The sequence below is a fragment of the Aythya ferina genome (genome assembly GCF_964211825.1).
Source record: "Aythya ferina genome assembly, chromosome: 6".
Taxonomy (NCBI): Eukaryota; Metazoa; Chordata; class Aves; order Anseriformes; family Anatidae; genus Aythya; species Aythya ferina.
This window is the reverse complement of record NC_140303.1, coordinates 14672399-14695580: the sequence shown is the minus strand read 5'-3', so window position 1 is coordinate 14695580 and position 23182 is coordinate 14672399. Positions and strand designations below refer to the sequence as shown.

Here is a 23182-nt window from a genome sequence, read left to right as displayed (position 1 = left end):
CCCTTCCAGCCCTTCAGTGGGCCTTGCAGTGAGCTAGGAGGTGCCTCCCTGACTTAGGATCCAAGGTCCTTTAACCTGGAGCTTTCTGGCAGAGGTCCACATGGCAGCCATCAGTGGGGAGCAGCCTTCCCCCCAGCTCCTATGGGCCTCCCAGGAGCTCTGTACCCAAAAGTGCCTGACAACAACAGCTCCTAATAAGCTCTCCTGGGAACTGTTGGGGCTCAGCACATTCAAAGATCTGGACATTTGTGGCTATCAAATGCGCCTAACAGATTTAACTGTGAATCCAAACATGCAAAGCCTGATGCAGTCATTGACAGAATTTCCAAAGACCTCCTGGCTCAGAACTGAGAAAAATATCACAATTTGCTTAGATTTGAAAGACTTTCACCAACGGATTAGTATTTATAAGAAAACTAGCACTCTTTCAAAACTTGTCCTACACATGGTGCAGTATCAGCAGAAGGCAAATTAAAAAGGACGAGTAATTTTTTTGTAGTGTTTATTGACAGTTGCCTTTATACAGAAGGGACTGGTGCTCTGATGGTGTCACAAGTGAACCCAAGTAAACCCTGCTCAAGTGTCAACAGGCAATTCAACTCATTGAATTTAAATGATAAATTTATTACATATCAATAATAAATTAAGACTATTGCCTAGTAGTTGCAGATAATTTAAAAAAATCCTTGTCAAAAGTAAAAAACAACCCCCCCAAAACAAAACAAAACAAATAACACAAAACAAATACGAGAACAATGACACACACATAAGTTAACAGACAGAGTAGCACACACGCATACTGGATTCCAAAAAACTCAGGGTGCGCTACCACTAATACTAAAATCCATTGCAAGTGCTGCAGGCGAGCTCTGCTGGGAAGGGATGCTTGGGCTGCCAGGGACAGCACCAAACCTCGTGCTCTGCTGATCACACCCGGCTTACCCCAGCCTCAAACTGCCTCGACTCAGCTAATGTTGATGTGGAAGCTGCCTTTATCACTTCAAGCCCTTCCAACACCCATTTTGCTCATGAATTCATACTTCTGACAAGTACAGAAGGGCCTGGTGTAAGTCAACCTGGTATCACAGGTATCAGTGCCACTCAGAATCAGTCTGAAAACACGTCAGTTAAAGCAAGATTGACTTTGCTGACAAGTACGTAAGCAAAACTGAAATAAATCCTTTTTCCACCAAAACAGCACTATGTACTCAAGGATTTACATTGGTTTAATGCACAGATTGGATACAAATAAATAATTGAGCCACTGACGATTGTGTATGTAGACAGAGCCTACTACACTTTGGTCCTAGGCAGTTAATTGCCTTCCAGGCCTGAACTTCTCCAACGCTGCCCACAAGTGGCATCTCTAATTTAGATCAATGCCCTAGGGGATCTGGAGGAAACTTGCATTTTAAGAAAAGACCCAAGGGAGTGTGTGCACACCAGGGCTTTCAAGTAAAGGACTTTGCGCATTATTTATTGTCCAGGCTGTCTGCTCACTACACTATTAAAGTGCAGTGAAAGCTCTGCTGTTGTCAAATAGGGTTCCTACTTCTTGGGGTCAAAAAAATGGGACTTTTTTTTTGGGACTCCAGTCAGCATGGACATGTGCCCAGGACTGACAGACGCAGGAAGGGTTAGCTGCAGACGTTAGCAAATAATGCTAAAAATTAAGCAGGCTAACCCTCTCTAACATAATGCTGACCAAACCCCAGTGGGTTAGCCTTCAGGGAACCAGGCTGTGTTGAAATTAGCTTTGAGGAAAAGCCATCACTGCCACAGCCCTGGATCCAGCTTTACCGTGTGGGACTCCCTCCCCATGTGGCACAGGCTGGCCACTGGTTCCAGGAGGAGCAAAGCTGCGCGTGACCTGATCCTGCTTTAATGTCCAGTGCTTGCCGTTGTTACAGATCCACAGCTTCTGAAGCTCTCACTTAAGAGCAACCTCATTTCTGTCTGAAAAGCTCAGCTAGTCTCCAAAATGTAGGTAATAAAAAACAAAGCCGTCTCCATGCAATCCTTCCTCATATTTCCTTTTCAAAGCACAGATCGTAAACAAATTTTATGGTCATCACTCCTAGCAAGATGGAAACTGCCATGAGCAAGGGTTTAGAGCTCCAATGCCAAACACGTTGCAGCATGGCAGAGCATTCCTGACAAAATTCTTCATTTTTGAAAATTTAAGGCACCAAATTAAGCAAAAGTGAGGGATTTCCATGCACCTTGGCATCTTCAGAGCTGGTATTTGCAGCCTGTAGAGCCCACTTCATGGGGACAGAACAAGCAAACTGATTTACTAAGCTGCTCCTGCAAAAGAGCATGTATAGCCACAGGAGACTTTCAGTTTGAGCCTACAAGTTAATCAAACAGCAGATTCAATCAGGAAATCCAAAACAGGAAGATAGACACTAATATACAGTACTGTAAGGCACTCCTACTGGGAAGGGAAAATTGGAAGGCAAATTATGAAGGAGAGAATGATCAGACTCAACTGGTTCAGAAGCAACATGATCAGCTATGAAGCTCAAAGCTTAGCTGTAGGCTCAGCACTGTGAGCCAAGACAGGGACAGAGACAGCGAGAAGAGAGAGAGGACTGGCTTGCAGCTGAGCAACAGAAAACAAGAGATAAGATTATGATGATTACTCAATTACATTTCTTTTACACAGATCAACAGTCGGCTGCAATCCAGACCATGACCTTGGAAAGCCCGGGAAACTCGATGGCTTCTGTTGCTACAGGGAAAAAGCAAAATACAACCAGGCAGCTTCCCCATTTCATTGTAATCAGACATCCTCATTTTGTTGTTGTTGTTTTTTTGTTTGTTTGTTTTTTAAAGCCTTTCAGGACATTATCATCCACCCATAACAATGCACACAGTATCCTTGTATTAATTATTAAGAGAAGTCTTGACAAGAGAAGCTCTTGAAGTACCCTGATGATTCCCTCCTAGCAGGGCTATCAGGGTATTGTGAAGAATTCCTCACCTAAAAGTGTGTTTCCTCACTTATTTAAGAAACCCTCACAACTGTCAGTTCCTATCAACCCAGCAATGAGCTCCTATGTGCATGTTGGTACGTGCCAACCCGGACATTGCATCACACTGCAAGAACATTTTTCACCACCTAAGAAAGATGAAGAAAAGAGAAAGATTTCTGCCTAAGAGATCCACATTTTTCTTTCTGTAGGTTGATAATATCAAAAAAGCTGCATTTTACATCCCCTTGGTAGGTCCTTGTCTACGTAAAAGAAAAGCTAGAGGGTTTGGGTAGAGAGGAAAAGAATTGAATTAGTTAATCTACAGTGTCCTGGGTTAAATAATCTCAGACTAACTAAACTGAGAAGTTTCTAAGTAGTTGTAAAGTCAGGCTACAGTCCCTTGCAGTGAAGCACCCTATTTCTACAGTGATTATAAGTTCTGTACAAGCAAGTAAGAGCAGTAACTGGACCTACAGATCTATTCCTCCTCCATTAGTAAAGAAAGCACCTTCTTTGTGAAGGAGACAAACAGTGCATTTTATTTTTGATTCACAACGAAATATTATTGTTCAAACTTACTTCATATTTATATCACGTGTGGGTAGGATGGAACCAGAAGTACTAATACACATATTCTACCTGTGGGTGTGTGTGGGGAGGAGAGATGTGCGCAATCTGGAAAGACCCCAGGTACTTTTCCAGCTAATGCCCACCCAGCCATCTGCAGAGCAGAACATGTGCAGGCTCCAGGCTGCAGAATGGGAAAACAGTAGCACTGGGGACCAGTGTGCAGCACTATCTTAGTACAGCAGAGACAACCACACAAGGGTACAGTGTTGTCCAAAACCCAAATCACCTTCAGAAGTATGAGCTGTGTCTCCTACTAGCAGCTGGCTCTTGCATGAAAACCATCCTTTTAGAGTCAGATCTTTCGAGAGTTAGTAACATGAGCAGTAGTTTCTGTTTATCCTTGTATCTTGCAGTGCTAAAAAAATGATCAGGGCTCATTCCTACTGCATCCACAATTCTTGAGGGCAGGATCAGACCTTGAATTATATTTTTGAAAGGCAGAGATAGAAGACTGCACCCTACCCATCCATATGGAATAACTGTTTATGGACAGGAGCTAGGCATCCCTGAGAGGAAAGCATCTTCCACATTACAGCCAGCTCCTGTAGCTACAAGAAGCAGCTATATTATTTTTCAAGGTGGAAAAATCGCATCCGATTTAGGAACTGGCTTATTTACAGCTACACTGGATTAAAAAAAAAAAAATCTGATCTGTATTGTACATTATCCTTTCACAAAAAGCTTTGGGTGCTGCCAGCATATTGTAAAAACATGCTTTTGCTCTTTGCCTTTAGCAATGGCAGTGGTTCCAGACCCACCACTAATTCCAACAGGTTTGTTGACAATATATTCTTTTTTTCCTGTAAATCTCAGTTAACAAAGAAACTCTGTTCTGTAATACCTGCACAAATCTAGAGTAACTCCAAGTTTGCCTGTTGTTATTCCAGAATTTAACTAGAATACCTAACCACCCACATCACTGGCACTTTGGAGATCAGGGCATCTGACAAAGCTACCAATACCTTGCAATGCCTGAACCTTGATTTCTTGATGCCTTAGGGTACTTGACAGTGCACACAAGCACCTTTCTATAAACTGGGCTGGATGTGAACTAATGCCGTAAGATATCTTAAATTCCAAAGCATTATGATATGGAAAATGTCACTTCTTTTTTTCTTTCATGACCCACCCCCCCATGTCTAGAGCTAATTCAAAATAGTACCTGCCAGATTCTGACAGTTTCAGAGCTTTGCCACAAGGCTGGTTGTAGTGACACATGCTGAAAAATATGGGAGTGTACTGTTTATTCAGCCAGTACCACTGCAGTTCCTGTTTGCATGACTAATTCCACAAGACTTCCCTTGTGTTTGCATATGTGAACGTGCAGGGAGTTCTTCGCATGGGAATGGACTTTAAAGGAACATTATATCCTTAAGGATGATAGCTGAAAGCAACTGATTTCATATGAAAAACAGTGAGCTGAATGAAACAGAGATGCCCCTGTGTAGGGGAAATACTAACTTTAGTGACAAAGGTGCATGATTCACCAATTTCATTAAACGTGGGAATCCCTATACTACTTTGTCAAGAACATGGAAAACCCCCTACTTTCTTCCAAAAAAATCCCAATGGGAGAAGGACTTCTGGAAAAGAAAGGCACTGGTTGTCTAATGAATATAGATATAAACATGCTTCTATATATATATATATACATAAAGTTGCGCTCGAATTTGGGAAAGCTCAGATTCAGCTACTTTCTTTGACTGGAGGCTGGAAAAGCAACCATCTGTACTCCAATACAAGTCCATTGTGTGACTTTCTGCCCTTTAATGCAAGCACGATGTACCCTGTTCTTTTATTTAAAATACTTAGCAATTAGTGAGCTGCTTCAATGATCAAGACTGCTTTCTGCCTTGAATATAATAACAGCCTGCATATTATATAGAAAGCAAAGATCAGTAGTCTGCATTTTAACAAACCTACATGAGAGAAGGAAAATGCACATGCGACTGGCTTTTTTCTTCTGAAATCATATTTGCTTGCTGTATATATAAATGTGTATATAAATATGAATGTATTCATATGCATGTAATACACATATTACTGCAGCATCTGGAGAAAAAGTTTAAAATGTGGACTGGAGTGAGGAGGATCCCTAAGTGCTCACTGGAGGTAAAAACACAATGAACAGAACACTGTTAGTGATGACACACATCTCTCCAGTCATATCTTTCACAATATATGTAATTTACCATGTTTAGTACTTCCCTGTGTTCCAGGTTTGCGAGGCAGAACCATACCTTGAGAAGTTCGCTCTCCACCACATGAATCACTAGAGATGTATAGAATCCTCTAGTGCTCCCAGAGAACTCAGGACACAAATTGCACATGAACACAGCAAACTAATGTTTCACAATTTTGAGGGTATTTTCTAGAGAAATTGGGCAAGATCACTTTCCCAACTATTGGTCTACCAGGATCAGGTTAGAAAAACATGTAAAGTAAACTTCACATGACAAAAACAAAACCAGTGTAGACAGTTGAAATGTCTTCAAGCCTAGCAGGAGATTTGAAAGTCACGTTACTGGAGATGAGGATGTGGCCCCACATAGATCAAGTAGCGTAAAGCAGAATGGACTTTAGTGACAGAGCTTGACAGATACACCCAGCCTGAATAAGAACAGCAGCAAGTACCCTGCTTATCTGCTTATGTAATATTCCACTGGGGTGGTTATAAATAAGCACAGCTAAAGGAATTATTCTGCATCTTATGCTTGCAAACATCCTGAATAAGGTTTGATGGGAGATACTTTTCTTTCCTCGGGGAGGAGTGACATGTAAATGTGCTGATCCTTTAGAAATAGCTCTGGAAACATGAGGAAGTGAAAACATGTCCATGTCAAAAGTAGCAGGTAGGCTTAGTATCATTTCTGCCTTATGAGGTTCTGTGAAACAAACACCTTACCAGAACCTTTGCCAAGGCTAATAATAAATAATACACATAAATAAGTAGATGATTCATCAATTCTAAATGAACAACATCAAAAATAGTGTGTTCATGGCAGCAAATATTTTCTGTCTTGAGGAAGTCTTCTCCAGAGGTGGAAAAGAAAAAGCTGGGTGCTCAGTTAGCTAGACCTAAAGCATTTCAAGTAAATCACATTTTGTATAAGAGCTAGCGGCTGGACTTCAATGCAAAATGCAGTTGAGCCATTGTTATTTCAAAGCCAACAAGGCTTTATGGCCACTTTGGCAGCTGCTATTCACAGATGAAGATCAGATATTATTTTGCAAAAAGATTTCTGCCTGGCTAAGCTGAGAGGTTGCTTGACCTGGCAGCTGGGGAAGAGGCTCTCTTCAGGCTGGCCGCTGCCTTAAGGAACTCATGTGTTCTGATATGACAACTCAAACATGTTGCAAGACTCTTCGAAGTTTTCATCCATATTCAGTTGCCTCCAGAAGGATTTCTGCTTCTTCTGCAATTCTTTACGCACGCACCTGGGGCATGGTACCGCCTTCACTTTGCATTCAGAGTGGAAGACAGCACCACAGCTTTCACACCTGCAAACACAAAGTAGTGTCAAAATTGAATGACAAAATTGGATGAGAGCATGCAATGGACTTCACATGGACTGTGGACAGTAGACAATCCTTCAAACAGTTCTGGTAGCTCAAAATGCTACATTTCAAAAGAGTGGAATATCAAAAGGCAGTGGCTTGTCCACACCTCTGCTGGTGTAAAACTACTCAGGACTAGCAAAATCTTGCATCCTTATGCACTTGCTGAGAATCTATCACAGCGCTTCTGCCTCAAAGACAGACATTGTTACAAGGATTAATAGTTATGTCTTCTTATTAATTAGCTTTCAGGTCTATCACAGAACAGATATAATTTTTGTTTTATGAAAGACAAGTTTGCTCCTTTGATCTGTAAATGAAGAATAATGGCATTCATTTCCATTAAGATATATTTCAGCATTTGGAACAGTCAAGATATGACAGTTTGGGCAATGAAGTTGCAGTGTTGCGGTCAGCTGTTCTGAAAAGAGTAAAGCAGGAAAGCTCATTTCAAAAGCAGGAAAATAAGTAATTCCACAAAGTAAAAATGAAACACAGAATGGGAGACAGACATTCTGTCTGTGGCCTGTGAAAGACCAGGCTAGATGGTGATGGATGTAATGTCATAGTAGATCAAGCATCCAATTCTAGATGGCTGTGGAGCAGTGAAACACCTGGTTATGATGGAGTGGGCTAGAGCTGAACATTCGGACATTCTCAGCCTTTCAATATAAATGACTGCATAGCATGACAGTAAGTCACTATCTTACTGCAGTTCTGTAACTAAAAGGAAAAAAAAAAAAAAGGTTGACAGTGTCAGGAATATGAAGTCTTATATTACAGCTGTGTAATCAAATAATGAAAGCAACAAAAAAAAAAAAAAACAAACTTCAGAGCAGTTTTTAAGTATATATGAAGAATGCTGGTCAGTCGGTGATTTTGTGGAAAGTCTTACAATGCCTCACACTTTCCTTATTTGCAGTTATTGTAGTCCCATGACCATATGAGAATCCTAGAGCCCACTGTTATCCTTGTTTGTTTGGGTGTCTTTCTTTCTTTTTCTTTCTTTCTTTCTTTCTTTCTTTCTTTCTTTCTTTCTTTCTTTCTTTCTTTCTTTCTTTCTTTCTTTCTTTCTTTCTTTCTTTCTTTCTTTCTTTCTTTCTTTCTTTCTTTTTTCGTTAGAAATAAGGTTACAGTCTTCAAGATTGTGAAGAAAAATTGAAATCATGAAGCAACAAGCCCTAAACCCTGAGAAGCCATAAGGCAAATAAAAGTCACCTTTAAAACAAATTGTGTATTTGGCATGCAGTCTGGCAACACTGAGAGAAGTCCATAACACAATGTGTTTCATTAACTATGTTAGCTGCATCTGCATCTTACCTATAACTTTTAAAAAGCAGTTCTTGAGCTGGCTTTAGCTTTTATGCCTGGTTCTGAACGACCAAAGATGATCTGAATTTTAATAACTGCAGAGCTTTGAGAAGGCTATGCAGAAGTTCAGGGGCAGATTTCTAGCTGGCTGAATTTGACAGAACTCAACAAATAAAATAAGTAGGGTTAAAGAAGCTAAGTTAAGCAAGATGCTCTGTTGGCCAACTGCTATGTTCTGTAGCACCAGAACTTGACAGATTCTTTTTTTTTTTTTTTTTTTATCGTCCAGCTAGTGAGTCTGAAACTGTTTTTGAATCAAGAAACTGACTCACAGAGATATTTATCATTTGTGTGCTCAAAAAAAGAATTGGTATTCTGGCCTTGATCCAGTGAAGCACATAAATACATACTTAGGACTAGTATCCCAGTGATTTCCTTGGGATTACTGATCTGCCTAAAATTAAACATGTGCTTACGTGCTTTGCTGGACTGGGATCTCTATGAACAGACGCACTAATGGATGAAGGAGAGACAGAGAAGACAGCCGTGTCTTTAAAACTTTACATCATTCTGACCTGACACTAATGGTGATTTTATCAAACTAATTCTCTCTTGTTAGTCAGCAATTTGCAGTGCCCTGGAAGTTGCTAGAGGGTAATGATTGATGAGGAGTGTAATTTTGTGCTCTCGCACTGCCACTCCCTATGCTCACTCAATATTTCTCCACAGTACTCAATGAGGTGACAAAACTTATCAAAAATTGCTGCTAAAATGGATGCCAACAGGATGAGAGAGGAGCCAGCACACCTGTTCCTCCCAGTGAAAGGCTATCAACAGAGAAAGTAAAGATTTATTGTGTTTAAATTAGTATGAATTCATGTATCAGAAATAAGCTCATTGGAAAAAAAATATTTTTTTCTCATATTGCTCAAAGCCAAGAGAGACAAAAAATGTCTGCACTGTTATTTATTAGTGGTGGTACAACAGCTGAAGCTCTGACCAGGATCCCACGCTGTGAGGCTCTAACCATGGCAGTGCAAACAGCAAGCCCTGGATCTCACAGCCTGCAGCACTGCCTCAGTACGGGAACAGCCCTGGCAAAACTTGCAGCCATCCAGACCATCTTGGGTCCATTCTGGTGCCTCAGCTACTGACTGCACCTCTGAAGGATCTGTTCTGTCCTGTGAAGGAGGATGTACTCCCAGTCCCAGCCACGGTGTGCAGATGATGACAAAACAGCAGCCTAAAGACCACTGCTCTGAGTTGGAGTGCAAAGCTGCCTCTTGCTCTCCGCAGGGACAGGCAGAGAGGATGTCGGGGTCAGCCTTCACTGCATGCTTCTATCTCCACACTGCTAAAAGGAACTCAGCCACGTGTGGGCTAATGCTGATCCTGCTCTGTATTTGTGTAAATGGTAAGTTACTCCTTTTAACAGCGATGGAGCTATACTAGCTCAAGCCAGCTATGCCTTTGCTTTTCATTATATTGATACAGTCTTAACTGATCCTGAAAATGTCAACTGGTTGACCATTCCTAATCTCATTGGGAGAAATCTTCCAGTGATAACGAAGAAAAACCCACTAAAATTACATTCCATTTTAGAATATTGCAAACAGATTGCTTCTTATTTAATCCTGAGGTATAATTTTATCTTCATTGTAGCATCAAAAATGGAAGGGCTGTTAGTGCTAAGAACACCAGCCTACTGTTCCTGCTTCTTCATGTGTTCTGAAGTCGTTTCCTTGTCATTAAGAACTTGGACAGACATGGCTCTTCAAATAATGCATTTGTGTATTTATCAGGACAAAGATCTTTCTCCATATGATATGAAACAGAGACCGAAGGACAACGCAACCTAGAAAAGCTGCAATGAGGTCTCTCACCCAAATGATTTGATGTAAAATGCAAACTTGCAAGGTCAGTTGGTTAAACATTGCCAGAATGTCCCTCTTGGTGCAGGAACCTGCACTCCATAAGGATTACCAGGCACTAAAGTGCACGTTAGTGCTGTGCTGTGCTTCAGGTGTTGATCCCATACTCAGTTCTGCATCACCACCTTTGTAGCTGCAGCGCTTACTCTTAAAGGCATTCTTGAGCTCTGTCTCTGTGATTAGACTGTCTTTTCCTCACTGTATTTGAAGCTCCAAGGAAGCCCCTCTTTGATGCTGTTGGTGCTATTATATATGTTAAATTCAAATAACAAGTGCAACAACTTAATTGCTTAAATTGCCTTTCTGCTAAAATGCTATCAAGAAGCCATAGGTACAACGATGGGGAGAGCAACACAACAGTGAACAGAACTGACCTGACCTTGAACTGGGTTTTAAAAGTAAAACCCAACTTATCAACATTGGAAATTACAAGGCTCTGATTGATCTGTCAAAGACAGCTGCATATATGTAACTCAGTCCATACCACAATACAGCCAAGACAATAGAGCTGTCTTCCTCACCCAGTATATCTCCCTGGCAAAAACGGGCATCCAGGAGCTGCATTAGCAGCAGCTGTGTTTTGTGAAGGCAACAGCAACACCTGTGTTAGGAAAAAGGGTGTTCCATGTGCACTTCTAAATTGATACTCCCTTTTGAAAACTGATCTCACGGAGCTATTTATAAGGCTTCCTTCAGATCTTTTTGCAGAGCTTCTGACAAACAAAACAGCATGTTTTTTTGTACTGACAAACAAAAAAAAAGACAAGAACTACCTTTGCTACTTTTCAAGAAGGTAGAGAACAAAATATATATTTAAAAAAAAAAGAAAAAAGTTTTTTTCAGGCTGCCAAACAGGGTATCTAAGCAACTGTGTGTACCTATATAGCTGACTGCTTTCCTGCTGAAGGATGGAGGAGAATGCCAGTCTTTCTGCCTGTAACTGCTAGCCAGTTGTTTTGTCTTCCTTGATAGGCTCCATCAAAATGCCTTACAGAGGCCACTACCAAGAACTGTTCTCTAAAACCGTCCTCCACATGTGAGTTTCAGAGTTTTCTTTACTGCTGTTTTCATGCCTCAGTATTCCCAAATGTTTTTCTTTCCATGGGAGAAAAAATTACATTTTGTAGTCTACAAAAGGCTCATGTAAATTACTACACTTAGTCATTTTTTCCTTAATTCTCATTGTCATAGGTAATTTACGGTTCAGGTACTACTTCTGAATCCCAACTTCTTCTTTGGCTAGAGGTCAAGAAGTCTCTGCATCTTTTGTGAGATTTCTATATATCATTGTTAATAAGCTCATGAGTCCATAGCCATTCAGGCTTTTCAGGTTTCCTTCTGTAATGAATGATGCTATGATACAGCATATTAACAGCACCTTGCTATTTTTCAAACCTTATTTGAAGAAGAACACCACATGTTGTTTTCCTGCTGACTTTCAGCCTTCTCGGCATCTGAAATAGCATCCTCTATTTTGGTGTTTTCTCTATTTTTTCTTTCTTGACCAATTCAATTTCTCTTGAGATTAAAGAGGGTGTTTCATGTTTTAAGGATGTTTGACATGATTGAAAACTGGAGTAATAGAAATATAAAGAATTATTCAATACTCTAAATAATTTCTATTGCATTGAAAAGCATGTGAGAAAAAGGCCAAAGCTCTCCACAGCCTGACACACTAGACAGGCATTAGAATGCTCTTATTACTTTTATTACAAGTTACTAAAGAAAAGTCTTTCTACAATAAAAGCACAAAACCATTCATTATCTGCTGAAGAAATGCCAACATAACTATCTCTCACCAAGTGTGGGCATTTGAAAAATATGCATGTCAATGCTTGGTAAACTCTAAATTCTGGTAAACAGGTTGGCAGGCTGCCCAGAGTGACTGTGCTGGGATGAAGCTGCTGGGACCAGCAAGGTTTATTAGAACAGCTTCAGTATCACACACATGGGCTGCACCTGTCTGGCTTCCAAACACCAAGCTGGGAATTGAAGTGGACCATGGCTATGCTGCTTGTTCCTGGAATGAACAAACAGTGGATGACAGATATACCACAATTCCTGCTTCACAAATAGGAAACGAGGTGAACTGACTTGCCCAAGGTCAGCCAGAAGCAATGACAAGAGATGAGAAGGGTAAAGAGCTCTCTCTTGTCTCGCTGCAGTGCCATATTCACCTGCCATCATTTATTCTGTAGTTTTATAATTTATTTTTTTTTTTATACAGAACCACTTCCTCTGTGCCAGGCCTTGCACACATTTGCTCAAGTAAGTAATCCCTTCAAAAGGAATGTCAATAAGGATTTGATGTAGGACCTAGCCCTTCATTACCTAAAACTCTTCAGATTATTATTTTTCTTCCCTCCTGCAGAGTAAAAACAAAGGAAAACAGTGTTGTTCATTATACTTTCTTTAGATAATGCTATACATTCATTAAGCACCGAAAATACTAATCCACCTGTAACTTGGTTACTAAAAAACAGCTCAGGGAACAAACCACAGCAGCTTAAGGAAGGCTTGCCTAGGGATTTCAGCATGATCACCATCCCATGCTATGCACACGTGCATGTCTGCAAGTATTTCTGAATTACTCAGCTGTGAGTATCACAGATGTGCCCTTCAAAACTATGAGAGACTTTAGCAGAACACAAAGAAAAAAGAAAACGGACTGGCTTGTGTTCACTTACAACACAAAAAAAGCCTCAAAGGCAATCAATGCCTGACACATGCGTGCAGCAATATTATTACAGTTGCCTAGGAACCAACGCAAGGAGCCTGCCTAGGGCCGGACACTGATGTAGTAAATGAATGGAAGAAAGTTGGCACTGATATGGCATTGATTTGTCCCTACAAGGAGCTTGCTAGGATAATTCCTTTTATGACACACTTACAGTCTACCCAGTCCCTGAAATCGCTACATGTCTGGAAATTCACTCTAAACAATTAATTCAGTGCTCAGGGAGCTGGCACAAGTAGAAATGTGATTCAAAGCATAATCATAGTCTTCTTTTCTAAATACCTCCTTGTCAGAGGGTTACTCTTGGCATGCTAACAGAGCTTGAAGGTGCTCCTCATTTATAAAGGAATGGCTGGGTCCTGGGCTGGTTCAGGAGCACACAGAAAGAGCATCAACAACTGTAACTGCCAACCATCAGCTCAGTTTGTGTGTTGTGGGAGCCAGTGCTGGTTACAGGCAGCAGCTAGCAAGGGGTGTACAGTGATCACCAGCCTGCATGGACAGGGCTCAACAAGGACACCACGCATGTAACAGCTACACAAACATCCCTGACCACAGCCTGACACAGTGTCTGTGCCCAAAAGTGCTGCTGCTGCTCTAGTAATGCCATGCTGGGATGGCTGAAGGACATGCTACCCAGTGTCCCTGCATGAAAACTCTAAGACCAGTGTCGATGCTCCCTTATACCCAGCATGGGTCAGACTCAGCCCCTGGTGGAGTGCCCCAAACAGGGGGGAGAGTGAATGAATGAGTCCCTGTCTGGCTCGGCTGCCCAGGGCTCACCCTGGGTTTTCCCATGCTGTCAGACCAGCACACACTACCAAGGACATCACCTTGGATGTCAAATACATCCAACTGATGTTCAAGATAGTCAGAAATATTAAAGCCCTATAAATTAAAAAAAGCAGACAGCTCACTGGAGGGGACAGAAAAGCACCAGTGCTCCACTGGTAGTGTGGGGAGCCTCAGTGCCAACTTCTTTACCAGACCCAAGGAAATCACAGACAGAAGAGAAAATCCCAAGCAGGCCGTCGTATTGGGTGCTCACAGAACAATTTGCTACAGGCCAGGTCTGAACAAGAACAGTTTGATTTAACCACCTGCTATCCTCCCATGATAGTTGTATGCACAGGCTTACTGCAATGAAGCGCAGCAGTGGGGTCAAGCAGGAGCAAAGAGATCCTGCAGGTCTCAGACACCTCTCTGCAGAGCTCTGTCACTCCCGATTAAGGAGGGAAGTGTGTCCTCAGCTTGTCCTCAGCTGTGGCTGCAGGGATTTATACTACTTATCTATGTATATTTCCAGACTTGCGGCTAGCAGGAGAATTAAGGACTGACTGTCCACCTCAGCACCACACTTCGTGAGTAGTCTAAGTTCAAAGATCCTAAACCAAACAATGTGGCCTGTACACAGCAATTCACTAGAAATCTGTAAAGGAACAGTAAAATCAGACATTTAATCTGAAGCTGTGATTACACTTTAGCCAGTGGAGGCAAGTCATCTTGGAAAGGAGAAAAGCCCTACACATGCACTATTTGCAAAACACTAAAGGGGCTGAGATGCCACAGCAATTTAAGTGTTTACATTGCTCAGCCCTATATACCCTCTGCCTCTGCCAGATGCCATGCCATGATCTGGAACCTCTCTATTTCTTCTATTATTAATGCATTGTATTCACAAAGTGGTGGTTGAAAGCCTAAAAGCAGAGTCAGGCAATACTATTAACAGTAATAACATATTGCCCTCAAAGATCGTAATTTTATTATGTGACTCTTCTATTTTGCATTTTTCTGTAAGTCTCGAGTCTTGGAATCCTGTGATTAAGTTAGAACTTTTGCTGCTAATAAGAGGAAGGCAAATGCACTTAGATTTCATAGGTCTGGTGTAATGCTGAAGATGTGCCTGCCTGGACCCTTGAAGGAAAAAAAAAAAAAGGAACTTAATGTTTAAAAACTAAAGTGCATAAATAACAAGATTCTTAAGATAATCTTAGAATTTCTGACCACTTAAGAGTTGTGTTGGCTTTCAGGGACATTTACAAAGCTGATATCTAGTCTATGAGGAACTGTACTTGTGAGATGGTGAAGGTCCATCTTAAAAAGGGATTTTGCATGAGAAAGTAGTAGTGGGAAACTAAAAGGTCTTGACAAACAAGTGGGATATCTAGAGTGAGGAAGAAGGCACAGGAGGGAAGCCATAAAATAGAAACTGGAAGTGAGATGGCTGCCATGTTCAGCCAAGGGGAAAGTGAATGAGGCAGCACTGAAGAGACCTTCCAGCTTGAAATAAGTATGTACAGAATCACAGAATCACAGAATTTTCTAGGTTGGAAGAGACCTCAAGGTCATCGAGTCCAACCATAGAACCTTCTAATCAACACCAATCTGATATGAGGCAGGTAAAAATGATCTCTAAAGGTAATCCAGTTCCAAAATACAATGACTGATGAAAAGCTAGTATATTCTCGTTCTTTTTATGTGTTCTAGATGAAATTACTGCAATGACCTGCGCAGACAAAAATCAGATTTGGTCCAGAAAATTTTGACCAGTTTTGACAGATTCAGGTGAAATTAGATCATCAAGAGAAGTTAGCTTCTACTTAGGTGTCTACATTTCTTTAAAGAAAGTGCTGAGCAGATCCCTCCAGGGTGCTTCAAATGAGCTTTTTAAACTATCAAAATCCGATAAACTTGGCTCTTTCAAAAATTAAGTTCTGAAATACTTGCACAGCTCGGGGCAGCTGGATGTGGGGAAGGGCTGTCTAACACAAAACAAACCAATCAAAGTGATAGGGAAAATGATGTACTTTGAGTGATGCCTTTCACTTCTGCCAAGGTATTTTCTGGAAATGCTCTATGCTATGTATTTCAGTCTCTCCACCTAGTATCTATCTTTAACATTCTCCCAAATGCTCTGAGCTGTTTTTGTCCAGTGACACACCATCTATAACACAGAGAGCTGTAATTTTGCGAAGACTTTGACATGTGCATAAAGCTAAGCACAGCCTCAGAGCCCTTAGTAAAACTTCTTGCTATGTGTAAAGTTAAGTGCATTCATAGGTCTTATCAGGATGGTGGCCAAAGATTATAGAGGCATCCAAGCTGCTTGATATAGTCAAGCCTGTTCTGTGGCATGTCTATTTTAAACGTGGGTCTTCTGGTTTGTATCTTTAAAGGTCTACATGTCTTAACTGATCTGCAGAACAAATTAACTTCACAAAGTGAAAAGAGTTTAGCCTTGATAAATGAATACAAACACAAAAGAACTACTCTCCTTGGTTCACACACAACTACAGTAACAACATAAAAGGCAAGGGATCAACTCTCCAGGTCTTAACCAAGCACGTAAACTTTACCAGAGAAACACAACAAATTATCTGTGAGAGTAGGTACTCAGATACCAACACTTGGGCAAGATCAAGACATTATTAACTGGGTAGCATGCAATAATCTTAACATTAACTATAATTACTTATCTAATTAAACAAAATTGTTTTAATGAATAATTCCATTCTCTCTCCAATGGTATTTTTCCCAGTATTCCTTAAGATGTAAAACTTGTTAGAAATTGTTCTAAATCATAAAACAAATGGGATCATATATGATGGATGACTGTATCACTACACAGAATTTCTTTCTCTTTTTTCACTTCTGCTATTATGTTTTATTTTGGGAGAAAAAAGCAAACTTTTCACCATGTTAATGAAGAACAAGCAATGGCAGAACAACTGAAGGGGCAGTGCCTGGCTGCTAATAAGCAGGCAAGGATAGCTCTAACAAGCCAGTTTATAACCAGAGATATTTAAGCTCATTTCACAGCACTTGTAAAAATAAAATTAGCAATATAATAGGATAATTTTATATGTTTATTTGGTAAATTTAAGCCTGAGGCAAATCAAGAAATTGAACAGGAGGTTGATGTGCAGGTTGTTTAAGTTGCCAGAGCTCCAGTAAAAGCAGAGCTGTGAGAGTTTACATTAGCAGGCAATTTGCTCCCTGAAATGTGTAATTAACTCAGTAGGCTTTAAAAAGAGTCTTCATGATTTAAAGACCTTCGAAAAGATGCAGAATTTATGAAATTTAGATGAACTCATATAAATACGTGAAACAAAGATGTAAGGAAGGAAAATGGGGGACAGAGGAATCAAATTGGAAGAGGCATCCAAAAGGATGAGCCAATTAAAAAAAAATGTTTAACTACTGAATCATGGCTTTCATTAAGCTCTGTGCAGAATAACCACCTCCCAAGAAAAGCCACAGAAAGGAAATATCATTAGAAAGCTTATGACTTTGTGAGCCCACCCTTACATTCAAGGCAGCAAACTGTTGCGCTGTATTGTTGAGCAGGATGTAAAGAGTCTGCCAAGCACAGCCCACAGACCCGCTAATTAAGTGAACTGATTGTGTTTGTTTTGGAACCGTTTGCCAACAAAGGAATGTGTCACGCTGATTAGTGAGAGAAGGGTATGTAATATATGTGTATTCAAACCCTGAGGAGCACATAACCCAGGTATTCACTCTGTTTGCTCAAGGACTGACGAAAATGACTCTTAAGCAAATAACCTGACCAAAGAGAAACTCCAGCCTTCAAGAGGGGCCCCCGTTTTCTCTCACATAGATATATCTGAAGACCACCCATCCTTCATAAATTCCTACTGAAGACTGCTCTGGAAGCTGCTGGGAAGATTTCAGAGAGAAACGATCTCTCAAAGCTGACCTAAGAGACCGCAAGGATGGAAAGGTAACAGCCAGCTGAGAACCACCCTGGAATTGTAACGGCCTCTCTGACAGATGTCACTCTTCTCTCCAAAGAGCAAGAAAGGTCAGGGAGGTAGCCAGAAAAACAAGTGCCAGCTCAACACAGACACACACACACAGCCCAAACAGACTTCACTTTTCAAACATTCAACAGAGAGGTGACATTTGCAAAAGCTGCCATGCACCCACTTTCAAATATTCTCAACCTAAGAGCCCAGTTTGCTGGTAGAATTAATAGCATGCTCAAAAGTGAAAGAGAATGTGAGAACAAGGAAAGACAGGAAGCAGTTTTCAGAGCTCAGTTGCTCTTCTTTCTTAACTCAGCAGCTACAGTCAGGGTACTTCAATGTCTAGGCGGCCCCAAGTATAAAATGGGAGTCCTATGTTGTAGACATCAGTTTCAGAAAACCAAGATGGAGAAATGGAGTTGTAGTCAATTCTCACTGCACGCTTGGGACTCAGAACAGTACAACTAAATCACAACTTGGAGCTAACTGTTTATCCAGAGCTTGGTACGATACTTAACTAATAGCAAAGCTGGACACATGTCATCAGAAATTTCAGGTATAATTTCAAGACTTCATATAAACCTTTTGTCGTTTGCCGTTCCATCTGCTACAGGTTACTCTGTACACGTGCCTATGTCTAAGCAGCCTCCTCACCTTTTACCTGTCATTGTAGTGGTCAGAATACCTAGTGCAGAATCCCTCTGATCTGTATTTGATAGCAACAAATGTCAAAAACCTCTACCTGGCCTTTTCCCTCAGAGTTTTGCAGCTGATGGGAGTTGCTCAGTAAAACACACAAGTTCCCCTATTGGCACGACTAGTCTCCAGCATGAAAATGGAAAAGAGTAAAAATATGGAACTGGAATAATCTGGTTAGCTTCACAGGTGCATGTGCCCACACGAGTAGTAATGAGATGAGAAAACTATCAAGAAAGGGAAATGGAAAATGCTGGTGACAAAAGCTACAATTAGTGATAAGGAGTACAAAAGGAGCAAGCATAATGACCTCTGACAAAATAAGAAAGAGAAATATTGGAGAACTATTCCTGCTGATTGTGTTTTCATTAAAATTGCTAACAAAGACCACTATCTTTGGCATGACATCAACCACAACTTCACGTTTGTGAAACATGAACAAAAGTCCTTTCTGGCTTCTAACTCACACAAAAACAGGAGCTAGAGCACCTTCTTTTGGCTTTCACTGAACTACCGACAAATACTATTTGATTCCAGAAGCTTTTAAACTCTGTAATTGCAAGGTATGTCTGATCTCAGCTGAAGGGTAAGGGAACAATATACATCCAACAATGTTCTTGTGAACACAATTCCCCCAGGCAAATCAAACACACAGACCTTCAGGTAAATTTGTCTTCCCAAATGCTCTTACATTTGCTCATCAGTGTTTTGGGAAGATCTTCAATTGCCTTTTATACAATCTCAATAGCCATCTTAGGCTTCGTGTCATCTTTTTAACTCAGCCCACCTCACCACACACCCTACATACATTCTTTCTTGAAAACTGTTTATAGACCTCAGCTGCACACCTTGTTTAGCTTATGTCCTCTGCTTTGTCAATGCACTTTCTAGAATAAGAATCTGGAGAAAGAATGTGCAAAACAGTCACTAAAAGCCCAGTTAGGCTGAAAAACCCCAAAGTGGAGTTCTTGGTTACTTGTAATTTAACATCTTTGTACACACAGGGGAATCGGATTCTTAACGAAGCTCTTTTAACAGGCTGTTGCTGGTTGTTTCTAAAGGTGGCTCTTCAATTGTTTTCCTTTCAGTGGATTTTTTTGGTGAACAAATTAAAATGACTATACTTGAAACAGCCAAAAAGTATTTATCTATGGAGGAATGCTGTGCTGTCAGATACACTGTCTGTCTGTTGAGTTTAAAAAAAAAAATCCCCTTTATTTAAAATTCAAGACATTTATGTGAAAGTGTATTAACACTGCTGTGTTGCCAAGTCTATTCTGGTTTTCTGCATTTTGCTTTTAGGTTTTCCATGCAACTCCTATCCCTGATTTGGCACCCAGAACTCCATATAATAAGAAATAAGTGTTCTTGGGTTTAACTCAGGGCTGGTCATATATTTATTACACAGCCATGTGAGAATATCAGTTATTAAAAGAAGAAAAAAAAAACACCAAACTTGCATACATATGCAGAGGAGTATGCACAGAGAAAATGGAGAATTACCCATAGCATTCCATAGGGAAAAAAATTCAGAATAGATGGTTATTGCTTTGCAATGTACAGTCCCAGTACATCAAGGGTCAAGTGACATCAGAGACTGAAAAGATGACTGTGATCACTCCAGAAAATCTGTCTGGCGTTTTAGGACACTTTGCAAACTCAGAAAAACTTTGAATAAATCACATAATGAGATTCTCCTAGGTACTTTTCCCACTTTAAGCAGCTGTTTTGAGACTTACAACTACTCTGGGAAGTAGCTCCTCTGGTTTACTTCCAAGCCTGCTCATGGTGGCCACCCTGGGCCAGGAATCTTGTGTAGCTGCCCAGGAATATGTATTAGTCAAATCCAGTCTGCAGTTATTTAAATAGTAAGAGGTCATGAGGCTGGGAATCCAGCAAGACATTAAATGAATCAAATGTTAATTTTATTACAGTACCTGCTTGTAGAAATGTCCTCAAAGGGATAAAGGATTTCTCCATTGTTGCAAATCTCACAGATGAAACCCTTTTGACTACAAAGACTGCAGCTATACACATGAGAAGTGGCAAACTTGATCACCTTCCCCAAGAAAGGAGCCAACTTTCCTTCAATAACCTGAAATGAGAAAATGACATGGAATGAACCCATAAAAAATTACCACTACTCCCTGCAAGACTGAAAAAATATAAATACTGATATGCAGCTATGCACAGCTGGTTAAAATAACAGGAATTTAACCTCCCAACAGTTATAGCTCCATGAAATCACAAGTGATAATAGTGGCCATTGAACTGATAACGATCAAAATGTGGAGAAAAAAAAAGTTACAATTTCTATAAATCCCTAGTGACACACAAGATTGGCGTTCATTTAAAGTAAAACAATACATTCATATATTGAGGCACAGAAGAGCAAACAGGAAAAGAGTTCAGGGCATCTGTATTATCATTTAAACTAACAACCACGGATACTGCCTTGCACTTACAGTTTTCATTTCTTGCAAATTTTTATGCACAAATCAGTTTTGTCTTTGTTCTTTTTCCTACAAAGCAGAGGATGTTTTATTTTTTTGCATATTTTTCATGAACAGAATCCTGCCTTACCTGCTTTAGTAATAATGCATTTCCCATTAAAAACCATTAAAATACATTATTTCCCTCATTGCCAAAGTGAATAAATTCTCAGAAAAACTCTTGAATAGGAACTGTTTTTTTTCCTTCAGTGTCCAGCTCTCAAATCAAGAAGTCTCTCACTGCCAGACAACCCTGATAGACCATTAGAAGTGATTAGCACTGCCTGTGTTGGTGTGAAAAAACTGCCATGTAGTATAGATTAAACTGCCAGCCACAACACTCATCTAAATTTGTGATTCAGTGACAATGTCTCAATAAGGGGTGCTATTCAGGCAAAATACTTTCTATTCAGATTGAACTTTCAGAGACTTTAAGGAATTCTGCTGGGGTATGGAATAATGAAGATGGAATAAGGCCCCAAGTGTATATTCTCTCCTGGACTTCCTGTGGTCTGAATGGCAGCCTGCCAGATTAGGGATAGAAATGTGTCATGAGATTTGATAGTGACCTCCCATAAAAAAGGAAAAAGAATGTAGTAATTGCTGTTTGAAGACTTATACAGGGCTGTGCCCTGAAACCTAAGAGTGGGGAGATTTACACTTAAATGTGTGCCAGATTCAGTTCAGGCACCCCTTCCCTCCATATCCCACTTGTAAATGGCTTTAGTGTAAACCAATCTGGAGAAAGCAAAGGTCAAGGCAAAGAACGACCAAGGTTTCAGTCCTTCCCTGTGTAAAGAAGAAAGGAAATAAACTTGTGTTCTAGGGCAACGTCCTGTCCACTAGCTGAGATACCCACTGTTAAAGAAGAGAAAAAAGGATAGGTAGTAAATGCATAGGTAGCATTGATCTTGATGGCACTGAATGGCATGGGCTGAAATGGGCCTCCTCTGCTTTCAGCTCTAGCCTGCTAACAGCATCTGCAACAACAGGAAGCGGCAGTGTTATTGCTAGTACTGCAGATAGGACATCTGCTCATGTTAGAGGAAAAATGACGTTCCTATTACATCCTGGTATAGGAAGATCCCCTTCAAGCAGAATATAAACAGTGCAAAGAGGCAAATGAAGCCACAGTTCAAGGTAGTGATATTTCTAACCTTCTGCCAGATGGCCAGACACTAGTTTAGCTCCCCTTGGCGGGGTTTTGTTTTTCATTGAAAAGGAAGAAATTTTTTTGCTTGCAGACTTCAGGGCTACAGAGGGTCTGAAAACCAAACAATCTGGGAGTAGGGGAAAGATACAAAAGTTGATGGTATTCAGGAGACAGGAGGAAAGAAACAGTGTAGTCACCCAGCTCATGACACTGCTACAACACATTTAGCAGTAATGGATGAAATATGCATACAATGATAACAAGTAAATCATGATACATACATATTTTCCATAGCACTTTCATGCTATAGCAACCACCTCTGACAGGCTTCAAAAGCTCCGTTAAAATGCCAGGCTGAAGACACAGATGCAAACAAATTCTGTAAATCTGTACTATTGTCACTGTCAGCATGGACTTAAGAGTTAAGTCTCTGAATTAAAAACACATTTTATACAATGTGATGCACAAAATTAACATAATCTATTACCATCTTAAGCACCAGGGGTGAATTTAAGTCTGTACAAGGCACAAAAGATTTCCTGTGCTGAAGAGCTCGCAAACTAACCAAGACAGATTGATAGCCCCCAAGGAGATGGTGTTATTCATCCCTATTTATTTATTTGTATGGCTCACCATAGCACTGTAGTGGGTTGACTTGCAACTCTGGCCACTGCAGACATACAATGAAGATTGTATCTTCAAAGAACTATGCATGCCAATTTTGCAATGTGAATTACAGGCCATTTTACTGTATTATAGGAGGAAGACGAAATGCAACATCAAACTGATGTTATCACTATTTTTAGCATCTGCAAATTTTATGTCATTTTACTTCATCAGAGACCTCAAGGCTGTGCACAGGAAACAACTTTCCTTGCAGCTGTCTCTCATTCGTGTTTCTACCTAATAAGAGTAAAATCCTCATCGCCA

General features: G+C 40.4%; 1 protein-coding gene across 1 annotated transcript in view; it reads right to left on the bottom strand.

The window, feature by feature from the left end:
• Window positions 1–1949: 1949 nt before the first annotated feature.
• PLEKHM3 (pleckstrin homology domain containing M3) overlaps window positions 1950–23182 on the bottom strand; it is a 77740-nt gene continuing 56507 nt past the window's right edge. Inside the window, exons 6-7 of the mRNA XM_084523051.1 lie at window positions 20545–20702; window positions 1950–7109 (exon numbers count right to left, since the gene is read on the bottom strand). Coding sequence (XP_084379177.1) covers window positions 6932–7109; window positions 20545–20702 — 336 coding nt within the window. The 3' untranslated portion in view covers window positions 1950–6931. The remainder of the gene's footprint in view (window positions 7110–20544; window positions 20703–23182) is intronic.